Genomic DNA, 12,694 nt, shown 5'->3' with positions numbered 1-12,694 from the left:
CCATTATTTTTTTTTTAATTTCCAATTTTGTTGCAATCTGTTTTAAATTTAAACAATAAGCAATTTACATAACTAGAGTTAATAGGGCGATCTTGAAGAGCGCGAGATAGGTGAAGTCCAAATTCACCTTCACATACTGAAGCTTGAAGTAAGAGCCATAACATTTTATTATTATTTTTTTTTTTGTTTTTTTTTTGTTTTTTTATGGTTTGAAGAGGTGTGTCCCGTTTGAGGCGCGATACGTAGGTGTCGGGCTGAATTATGACTCTGGCAAGTGCGTTGGGGTGGCTTGACAAAGGACTGCTGTATTTGTCGCTGAATCGTTTTATCTCCTCCCGTGTTGAAAATATCATCGTATTGCTGCGTTCCTGGAGTAAATCGAGTCTCCTGTGATTAATAGCAGCGTCTTTGCCTGAAACCTCTCTATGATGTCAGTGCTCGTTTTCGTCACCGCTCCCCATAGTTGGATGCCGTAAGTCCAAATGGGTTTAATTACGGATTTGTACAGAACAAGTTTGTTTCCTAGAGACAGCACTGAGCTTCTTCCCATAAGCCATTGTAGAGAAGTGAGTTTAAGACCGAGCTGTTTGGTCATTATGTGTGTTTGCCACCTTGGGCGTCTGTCCAGGTGCATACCCAAATATTTGACGCTATCTGCTTGTGGAAGCTGCGGATCGAATAAAGTGGCGGCAGCACATGTTTCTCGTTTCAGTGTGAAGATAACTTGCGTGGACTTTGTTGGGTTTACCTGTATACATCAACTATTTAGCCATTTCTGTATATCTTTAATGTGTTCTTGTAGAAAATATGTCGCCAAAATACTGTTGTGACTAGTAGACATACCGACGGTATCGTCAGCGTAAGTTGCAGTCTGAACCAGTTTTGAGAGTTGTAGATCCGTAGTAAATATCGTCTATAATACTGGGACAAGAACACTTCCTTGTGGTACACCTGCAGAGATGGGGAATAAATCCGTGATTTCGTCTCCTAGTTTGATTCTGAAATACCTTTCATTGAGATAGGAGCGTAACATCTCATAGTAACTGTGCGGCAATGTTTTTTTTTTTGTTTTTCAATATATACAGTAAACCTGGGTGCCAAAATTTAACGGGACGTGACGTGACGCATTTTGAATAGAATTTAGAGATAAGAAGAGTAGTGAATATCGAGTAGATGCAAACTGGGAACAATTTGTTAGTTAGTTTAAGAATAAACTTGGTGTCAAACGGACGAAGTTCGATGATTTACAAAAATAAAGATTAAAATAACAAAACTAAAGGTTTTTATTTTTAATAAGGATTAAAACAACAATACTTAGTTTGACTTTTAATTTTGTTTAAAACAACAAAATCGAAGTTCCTGATAATTTGGAACAAACATAATTATTTCTGTCGCACGATGCTCCCTAGCGGTCCCCCATTTAAGTACTAACCGCGCCCGACGCTGCTTAATTTCGGCGTTCGGACGAGAATCGATATTTTCAGCGTGGAATGCTCTTTGACGTGGTTGCTATGAACTCCGCCACCGTACAAACAATCATCAACCCAAATGTTCGTTCATGAATTTAAATATTTAAGTACAACAGAGTTGGTCTGTAAAGTCGGTTTTCTGAAGATAGTTTAACGTGACAACGTCATAAGAAAATACTAATGGAATGGTTGCACTTTTCAAAAGAAAATTTTAATTTTATTTGTTTGATAGATATTTTCTATGGATACAGAGAAGGAGGTAAATGGAATCGCAATGGAATTGATCAAGTTACATTTACGCAAACGTGAAAAATGACGGAACATTTATCAAATTCATGAAAGATATGTTCAATTTCGATTGTGCAGATTACACTCGAAACACTCCCTTTCATTTCCTACTTTTCCAATCATCGTCCTATTCTATCCTATAAATTAATAATAAAAATATTAAAACAACAGGTATTATTCACTAATTATAAATTCGGTATATACATATATATCAATATTTATATTTATACATCATTATTTATATTTTAATATTAATATATATACAAAAAACCCATTATATAAATATTATTGTTATATTTATTTCTACATAAACATAATAATAACATACATATATAAACATAACATAACATAACATAACATAACATAACATAACATAACATAACATAACATAACATAACATAACATAACATAACATAACATAACATAACATAACATAACATAACATAACATAACATAACATAACATAACATAACATAACATAACATAACATAACATAACATAACATAACATAACATAACATAACATAACATAACATAACATAACATAACATAACATAACATAACATAACATAACATAACATAACATAACATAACATAACATAACATAACATAACATAACATAACATAACATAACATAACATAACATAACATAACATAACATAACATAACATAACATAACATAACATAACATAACATAACATAACATAACATAACATAACATAACATAACATAACATAACATAACATAACATAACATAACATAACATAACATAACATAACATAACATAACACACATAACATAGCATAACATAAAGACGCATTTTTTGGTGCATGCAGCCAGCTACATTTAATTATAATACGTTATCACGTCAAAAAGTAAACAAAACCTTGTAATGGTTCTTTATTTAATGGCCATTTTTATACTAATGCCACTGTCACTTCAAAGGCACATTCACAAAAACTTCTGTTCACTTTGGAGAGCCCCTATATAAGTGAATAATTTGCGTATCTATTGATCGGCTATCTAAAATCCTTTTTGTATATGCATATTCATATATGTACTTATACATTGTCTGCATGTGTTAGTATATACATTTGTGATGTGAATATGAATTCGTCATTGTGTATTTATCTCATATTAAACGTTTTCTTCCATATCCATAATTGCATTCATGTTATTTGTGTGCAGCAAATTGGCTGCTTACTAATTTATTTATTACAATTAGCCTTGCAATAATAGAGATATTTGTCTATAGATTTAAGGTGTATAGATATAATAATTATTTCTTAACAATTTCTGTTTTGTTAAATTTTCATTTGTATGATTGTACTGAATAATAAAGCTCGCTTCCATTCAATCATTTGTTTTATTCACTGTGAAATCCTCGCCTTTGTAATACAGAGCCGTTGAGGTAAATTCGGGATTTTTGATGTCAAAATATAAATAGGAGTTTGATTTTCGCGCAACTTAAGAGGAGCCTTCCTAAGTTAGAGTACGCATGTCACATTATAGTAGAGAGTTATACAAGGAAACCTCCGCAGCTGCAAAAACTTGCAGTCGGGAACGAAAATGCCAATTTGCACCAACTAACTTTTTTTAGTCAGGTTGTCAAGTAGGGTTTGCGTTGATAAGAGAGGGCGTTATTACTACTATACTTTTTTGTTGTACTGATACAATCTTCATATGAACGTCCGTGAAGTTTCATTTCAATCTGTCAATTAATTATTTGTTTACAAGCCATTTTCTACAAGGGTAAAGTTCAAGTATCGCGCAGTTTTTAGTATTTTTAGAAACTTTAACGCAAAGAAAATTTATCAACGACTGTTCAAAGTGTATAAGGACTTTTCGCCATCAATTATTAGGTGTGCAACTAAGTTCCCGCTGTTTGTCAATAGATGCCGCCAGCTGTGTATGCTAGTTGATTCTAACACAACCTAAGCGTCATAAACCAAGCTTAGACATATGGTAAACCAACTGCTTCGACACATTAGTGATTTTGTTTTGGTATCATATACTTTTGGTTTTGCGAAAATGTCTGATTTTCTGCCGAATAGTCGTCATTAGCAGGAAGTGTTGATTTTCCTCTTGCATTCGAAAAAAACGGCGGCTGAAGCGCATCGAGAGCTACAAAAAGTTTATGGAGATCCTGCCCTGCTTTAAGTGCTTTAAGTGAAACAACGTCGCTTCAAAGACGGTGATTTTAATGTTGACGACTGTCCGCGTGAATGAAGGCCAAAAACCTTCGAAGACGCTGAATTGCAGGCATTGCTGAATGAGGATCCGTATCAAACGCAAGAAGAGCTTTCTTCAATATTAGAAGTTACCCGCCAATCCATTTCCAAGCGATTGCATGCTATGGGAATGATTCAGAAACAGGGGACTTGGGTTCCTCGTGAGTTCAAACTAAGGGATGTTGAACCTCGTTTTTTCGTCTGTGAACAACTGCTTCAGCGGCAAAAAAGGAAGGGTTTTCATCGCATCGTGACGAGCGATGAAAAATGGATTCACATTAATAGCACATGGTCTAGCTTACCAGCAGTTCCATTCATATGAAGACATCAAAAAATGGCTTGGTCCGTGGATAGTCTCAAAAAATGAACAATTTTACCGTGACGGTATACGAGATCTACCAGAAAGATGGGGAAAGGTAGTAGCCAGCGATGCGCAATACGTACTTTCAATGATTCATTTGTAACCATTTTTTAAAAATAAAGTTGTATTTTCATAAAAAAAACAGCAGGAACTTAGTTGCGCACCTAATAGTAAAGTGGAAAGATGGGTTGCTGAATTTAAACAACAACAATTTAAACAAAAAACAGCAACAACTCCAAAAATCATAGAAAAAATACAGAATATCGTATTAGAAAATTGTCGAGTTACTGGAAAAGATTTATTTTTAATTTTTTTTATTTTTTTGCTTTTATTTTCTGAACAGCCTGAAAAGTTTAAATTTTTCTAACCATTTCCAAGGTTGATAATGCTGGTAAGGAAAATCAGCAGTTATTTAGCTGTTTTCATTATTGTAATTTTACTTGAATTTAAACCCAACGAACCTTAGAAATTGTACCCCAAATTACCCGAAGGTTTTGTGGTAAAAGTAGTTTTATCAGTATGATAAGTTTTACTGGTTTTCTACTCATTATTTTGCACTGAACTTATAAAAAATTGGGCACTACTTTTTTATCAGGAAAATATACCAGTTGACAAAATTTGACGAGTCAAAATACTCCACACTTCAAATTTTAAATCAGAATTGTCGGTCGCAGCCCATACAGTAACAAAGCAGGATCTGTAGCTAATACACTGCGTCAAATAACTATAGCAAAGGAACTTATTGGCAGGCTGCAATTTCTCATTTCTTTCTCATTTAATTTTAATATTTTTTTTATCAAAAAAAAAGTTGATTACCCTATAAAAGACAAATGAGTCCAAATTGCAAACTTTGCGCAAATAAGAAAAATTTCCCGAATTTCCATAAAAATTACACACGTTTTAATCGAAACTTCAACACAAACACTCAAGTATGTAATTTTATAGTCTATTAGATGTTCTATAAAAAAAAGTACAATTTTGGAGAGGCGCAAACAATACCTTAATTTTATTTCTGGTGGCCTTGTGCATTTTCTTGAAATTCTGCGAGAATCTAAACTGAAAACAGTTAAGTTTTTGTTCAAAAACTTTTTTTTTTATTTATTTTATACTGAGTTAAAAAAAAAATAAAAATAGTTTACACAGTCATTACTTCTTTAATCATAAGATACTATTTATTGAGCCATGTCATCATTATTCTTTCAATTTAATGAGAAAATGCAGTATCAGTATGTACATAAAATCCATCTCAAAATAAATCACGTAACCCATAAATCTTATCACGAAGCAAGTGTGTGCTCCGTGTGATAGAAAAATTAAGATTGGCACATAAAAAATGGTATTTATTATCACTGACGTCATAGTATTTAATGAAATGCTGATTAAGAAGCTTATTAATAGAACCTCCCAGTTTCCATTAGGTATATGCAGATCTTATCGACTAGCTCTTCTCGACCGAGAAAAGAAAGTATTTAATATACCTGGCAGACTATGACAAACTACTAACAAATTCTTCTAGGAAAGCAAACTCGAACAAATTCTGATATATACCTATAATCGTTATATTCAAATGTCGAACAGGCCTATTCAACAATTGCCCTCAGATCGCCATTTCCAAGAGAAAAAGGTGCAGACAAACCTACAGTAAAAATGTCGAACTATAGTAAGTGCTTTAAAAAAATTGGCAGAGGTATTCAACATCCCAGTACCATTCGTCTCAATGTATTAAATAGTTCTGAAAATGTTGTCAAATTATTGAAGAATTTTTTTTTAATATCAAATCTTATGAAAAATATATCCAATTTTATCAGAAGTGTATCATAAAATAATAATAAATATTCGACATTTTCTGTTTTACACAAAAATTGGGATGTTTGAATTAAAACTTTTTGTTAATTTACAAAAGTTTTTTTTTAATTTTTTTTAATCATTCGACATTTTCTGCTTTCACAAAAATTAGGATATTTGGAATTACTACTTTCTTTTTACTTCAAAAAACTCTTTCTTTTATTTTTTTTTTAATTTTTTTTTATATTTTTTTCTTTTTAATCATCAAATCTAATGAAAAATATAACCAATTTCATTTGAAAAATTGAGATATTTTGAATTTATTTTTTTTAATTTTTTTTCAACTCCTTTTTTTAATTTTGTTTTTTTTTTTCATTACCAAATTGGGATATTTGGGATTAAACCATTTTTTAAGTTAATTTTTTTTTTTAATTTTCTTTTTCAATTTTTTTTATATGTTTTTAAATTTGTTTTTAATTTTTTAGAATCATCAAACCCTCATGAAAAATATGACCAATTTCATCAGAACTGTAGCACAAAATAATAATAAATTTTCAACCTTTTCGGTTTTTCACAAAAATTGGGATATTTGGAATTAAAACATTTTTAATTAAAAAAATTTGTTTTTAATATTTTTTTTATTTTCTTATCATCTAATTGGGATATTTGGAATCAAAACTTTTTTTTTTAATTTTTGTAATTTTTTATTTTTTTTATTATTATTATTTTTTAATCATCAAATCTTTTACAAAATATGACCGATTTAATCAGAATGTAGCAAAAATTAATAAAAATATTCGGCATTCTCGGTTTTTTCACAAAAATTTAGATATATTGGGATTTTTTGGGTTTTTCATACAAAATTAGGTATTTCAAATTTTAATTAAAAAAATTTTTTTTAATTCTTTTATTTAAGTTTTATATTTTAAAATTCGAAACGAAGCTTATTTCACATATATAAGTAGCCAGTAACGAATTTCCCTTCAAGCCCACCGTGACGCCCGCAAAAAAATTATAAAAAATCAACGCGATTTTTGAGTAACTTCAAACTTATACTTTGTTATGCCAAAATTCAGTGGACTATATCGCTGCATGCTCAAAATTTTTCTAAAGATTCTGAATAAAAAGTTGGAAAATTTTATGAAAATTTCATGCATTTTTTTCTAAGTTGACCCAAGTTGGAAACTCAGATTTACATAGATTTTGTAGGAGAATCAATCATGTTTTCATAATAAACTACCTAAAATTAAATTTAAAAAAATTACTTGTCAAAACTTGTCAATACGTCCTAGTACTGTAGTTGTTGAACGCAATTTATATCTATATTTCCATATCTTAAAGTATTTAAGTAAAAATTTTATTTGAATTAACTTATTTTACGACGCTCTCATCCCACCTTTTAACTCTTAACTTTGTTTACCACTTTTCCGTTTAGAATAAAAAAATCTTCACCTGGTACGAGGGTGAGTCCATCACAAGTGAGCTTTTCAATGGACGCTTAAGTCTTGTCACCAATCATCCGGAATATGGCAAAGCATCTGTTAATCTCACCGCCATACGTGAGTCCGATCAGGGTTGGTATCACTGCCAAATCATCTTCCCCAATCGCACGCCAAGTGTGCGCAACAACGGTACACTCTTCCACTTAGCCGTGCAAGGTGAGTATGACGAGCGAAAATATGCAGGAGAGAAATAAAAACTAAGGTAGCACAATAGCAAAAAGGATTAAAGTTACAGTAATGCAAGCAACAAAAAAATAATAATAAGGGAAATACATTCGTTCGGAAAGCTTAGCTAAGCGGAGCACAAACTGCTAATAAAAAATAATGATTTCAGTGTATAAATGCATTGAACTCTGAACGCTTACTGGCAGGAATTGTTGCTAACAAGTATTTGCAGCGCATTCGTTTGTGCTTGTCATATGATACCTGCAACATCAACAACAAAAAGCATGCATTATTCTACTTTACAAACTCAATCCTCGTATGTGTATTTAGCCTCTTTGTAACCTCTTTTTCACCTCTAAACTTTTCTCTTGCTTCCTCACATACAAATTGTCTGCGCGCGTGTGCGTGTGTAAAAAGGTGGTTCGCTCATAAAAATACCGCCAGTGAATCAAACGATTATGGAGGGTCAGACAGCTTTCTTTCATTGTGTAATGAAATACCCAGAAACTTCGTCCATTGTGTGGTACAAGGATGGCACGCCATTGGAGGAGGTGCAGGACTTAATGCGTCGTTGTCATACGGGTCCAGATGGCAGTCTCAGCATCGATCCGACAATGATGAGCGATTTAGGTGAATACGAGTGCCGTGTCAACAACACAGAGGGCGAGTTTCAGTTTGCTAAAGCATTCCTCAACATACAATGTAAGTGAATGCGAACATATGCTTAAGTTTATGTATATGTATGAGTGCGCATGCATGTATAAGCTTGCGTGTCTGTATGTATGTGAAATAAGTATTCTTGCGCAGCGCTGTAAAATGAGTAAAAATGCCAGTACACCAAAGCAGCAGCGCAGTTTCCTAACAATCCGTTGCACATACATGCATGCATATGCGAGCTTGTGTGCGTGTGTTTTTATTTTTGACTACCTGTCGCATGTCGTTTATGCTGTCATTGTCGTTGCTTACGTTGCATTGCTTTCAGATAAGGCCAAAGTGATTTATGCACCACCCGAGGTTTACCTGCCGTTCGGTCAGCCAGCGGTGCTTGACTGTCATTTTCGCGCCAATCCGCCATTGAAAAATCTGCGCTGGGAAAAGGATGGACTACTCTTCGACTCGTACAATGTGCCGGTATGTATGAAGGCAACGCTTGTAGAAAATATAAGAAAATTGAATTTTGAAGTCGTTATAAAATCATTACTTGGTTAAATAATATTATGACTCAGGTACATATCGATACTTTTCTAGCGAATATATAAAAATTAGTATATGTTAAGTTTTCCTCGAAGTATGCTGGAGAAATATTAAAACTTGTATGAGCTGCACCGATTCAAAATTACCTCCAAAAATCGAGTTTTCTTATAAATTTATCAATTCAGTTAAAAAAAAACAACGCTGGCGTACCACAAGGGTGCATCTGAGAGCCTCTGCTGTATCTCTTTTACACACAAGACCTACCACCGGTAAACCAGTATGTAACTGCAACATTGGCGAATGATACGCTACTTCCAGTGTACGACCCAATTGAAGGTGCTACTACTAAGCTTCAAGATGCTATCGACCAGACAGCCTCCTGAGCCAAAACGTGGAAGATTAAACTAAACAAGCAAAGCACAGAATACAAACCAGTCTTTATGGATGAATTGACAATCCCATACATCAATGAAGCCAAATACTTAGGTATTACACTCGATGCAAAACAGCACTGGAAAGTGCACTTAATAAGAAACGTGACGATCTCGCTTTGAAACTCAAAAAACTTCATTATTTAATCCGACGTCGCTCTAAATTATCAACTTTCAACAAATCACTTATCCACAAACAAATGTTAAAGCATGTCTGGACCTATGGCATCCGCTTCTGGGGATGTGCAATCAAAAAGTATATAACTTCCATTTAACGTCTGCAGAACAAGGTTCTTTGTAACATACTAAATGCGCCATAATACATACGAAACAGTGATCTGCACCATGATCTTGGCATGTTACCCGTCACTGAGGTGACGAAACAATTTTCCACAGCTCACAAACAGTGTCTACCAAACCATATCAACGTGGTTTATTTTACTTTTACTTAATTGCCTTTCGTATATGTGCATATAAGTATTTAAAATAAATATAAAATGCTTCCTTTTAAAATTAAAAAAAAAATTAAATTCAAATTGCTTGTTAGTATTATTATTTATCATTGATCATTGATCGAGAATTTCACAGCATTGCTGATCGGAGGTGGCGAGTGGAAACTACTTGCGTTACGACCAGACAAATCTGGCCATCTTACAATCTGAAACAGACAAAACCCCTTATAAGTCTTTCGAAACACGAACTAAGGCATATAGTATCTCTTATCACCGGCCACTGCCTTTTGGGCACTCACGCACGTCGGCTCGTGGTTCCTCAAAATGACCTGTGCAGATACTGCGAGGACGAAGAGGAGGAAGTATCGAGCAGCCATTTGCTGTGCAGTTGTCCCGGCCTAGCCAGAAGTCGTCTCGCTCTTCTGGGCTCTCCAACAATTGACAATCTTTCAGTACTCCCGGACCTAAAAATCGAATCTCTCATCAAATTCTTGAAACGAATTAATATCTTTGACCAAAATCTATTATTAAAGTCTCGGTTAGGTGGGGAAATCATACAAGATAATGAGCTCTAGGGCAACACAACGGACCCAACTTACGGACTATGTAGCACTCGGATGCGAGGTCACCCTTAAACCAACCAACCATTATTATTTACATACTAAAAGGAATATTATAACGTCTCTGTAAATAAATAAAAATAAGATGGGTTAATAAAAAACAAAAAAAAACTGAAAATATCTAAAGATGATAGAAGGATTTATGATCTAAAGACCTGTATCAAAATGTTTCAAAATTTGACCAACAGAATTAAAATACTGAGATTAGTGACGCTACTTTTGAAGTTTTTGGTTTGATAGGTTTAAGTAAAGCTTGAATGAATCACCAAAATCTTGACTCTCAATTTTGATTACTAACATTATTAGAAAATTTAGAAATTCTTTTTTCACAAATCTCAGCATATTTCTGTTTCGTTGCCGCCGTTGATAAAATTTTTGAACATTTTTATGCAGACCTTTTAAACTTAAACTCTTTAATCAACTGAAGTGAATAAAAAAATATATTTTCCCAAGCTAATTTTGTTCATAAGGGAGTATTCTCACATCAGTGCAGCTCACATGAATCCTTACTTTTTTTCGAAATATAAAGTGGGCCATGTAAAATTTGCGTTTTGAATCGGCTATAAAAAAAACTAATCAATATTTTTTCAAACTTTTTTTTTTATTTTGAAGATTGAACATTGTTATTTATGAATAATTCGATCAACCCAATTTTTAAGCACATTTTCTATTTTTTGGGCTCCAATTTCATGAATAGCAACTTCGATTTCGTGTTTTAAAGCATCAATCGTCTCTGGATGGTTCGCATAGCATTTGTCCTTAACAGCTCCCTACAAAAAATAGTCCAACGGGCTTAAATCACAGCTCCGAGGCGGCCAATTGATATCGGAATTTCGACTGATTATTCGGTTTTCAAAAACGGTAGCCAAAAGTTCGATTGTAACTTTGGCAGTGTGACAAGTTGCACCGTCCTGTTGAAACCAAATGTCGTCCATGTCATCCTCTTCAATTTTTGGAAACAACTCGTTGAGCATGTCACGGTAACGCTTGCCATTTACCGTAACCGCGGCTCCTCGCTCATTTTCGAAAAAATGGCTCGATGATGCCGCCAGACCAAAAACCGCACCAAACAGTGACTAGTTGTGGATGCATTTGCTTCTCTACAGTAACGTGTGGATTTTCTGAGCCCCAAATCCGACAATTTTGCTTATTGACGTAGCCACCGATGTGAAAATCAGAAAAGAAGAAGAAGACTCACCACTTTGGAAATAGGTTTTCAATATTTCCCAATTTTGTTCAAGCGTATAGCGTCCCATTTCGTAAATGTCAAACCTTTAAGTAAATTATGAACACATTTGACATGTCATTTGTGTTACCATTCTCAAAAAATAGGTGGTTCAAAAACAAAACGCTATATGGCCCACCCTGTACCAATGAGTTATGATGCTCTGCGCACTCCTTGTAGAGTAGTTGGCTGCTGCGTGAGGCTATGTGCAAAAGTTATAAGTCTTCCGATAGGGTGATTAATTTTGCGCCACCTTGTATATATTAAATGTATGAATAACTTCAAAAACTTTTCCCAAATTTTAAAAGGTTTAATTGGATTTTTTTTAATATTTTTAGGGTCAATATTCACTACTGTTTTTTTTAATTTTAATTTTTATATAAAATAAAGTGAATGGCATAGGGGAGAATGGGGAGTTGTGAGACGGGTTTTGTTTTTGGAGCCGTATTACTCAAAATCTTAATATTCTGCATATGTCAACGATGGAATCTTTAGTCAATGAATACTGGAAGCTATTGGTATGACCTATTTAACAAAACTACAATTTTCCTTAAAATTAAAATTGTATAAAATAATATAAAATATATTACAAAATATAAAAATGTGGGGAGTTGTGAGACACCATGGTTTAAATCAATAAAAATGACTTATTTTAGTTGTTAGTTCTTTATTAAGATGAAAAATAAAAAAGAAAAGACAATTGTTATAAAAAAGTGTATAAAAAATGCAATGCCATCAATCTGATGATTCGCAGTGAGAACATGTATAATAACCAGTTCGTAAATTGGCACACTGTAGGTGCACAGCTCGATCGCATACATTGCAATGAATGGAGTTGTTTCTGCTTAACTTTTTCGGCATTGCACCTTTGCAGATGATGCAAAAATCTTCTTCTTCTTCAAAATCTGATGAACTTATGAAAGATGTGTTAAAACGTCGAAAAAAACGGTGTCTCACAACTACCCACATTTG

General features: G+C 33.4%; 1 protein-coding gene across 1 annotated transcript in view; it reads left to right on the top strand.

Annotated features, from left to right (window-relative positions):
* Positions 1 to 12,694, top strand: part of LOC129247557 (protein borderless) — a 67,084-nt gene that overhangs the window by 39,561 nt on the left and 14,829 nt on the right. Inside the window, exons 2-4 of the mRNA XM_054886725.1 lie at positions 7,569 to 7,791; positions 8,218 to 8,502; positions 8,783 to 8,931. Coding sequence (XP_054742700.1) covers positions 7,569 to 7,791; positions 8,218 to 8,502; positions 8,783 to 8,931 — 657 coding nt within the window. The remainder of the gene's footprint in view (positions 1 to 7,568; positions 7,792 to 8,217; positions 8,503 to 8,782; positions 8,932 to 12,694) is intronic.

Source organism: Anastrepha obliqua, chromosome 5, assembly GCF_027943255.1.
Source record: "Anastrepha obliqua isolate idAnaObli1 chromosome 5, idAnaObli1_1.0, whole genome shotgun sequence".
In the NCBI taxonomy this organism is placed as follows: Eukaryota; Metazoa; Arthropoda; class Insecta; order Diptera; family Tephritidae; genus Anastrepha; species Anastrepha obliqua.
This window is presented reverse-complemented; position numbering and strand designations above follow the sequence as displayed.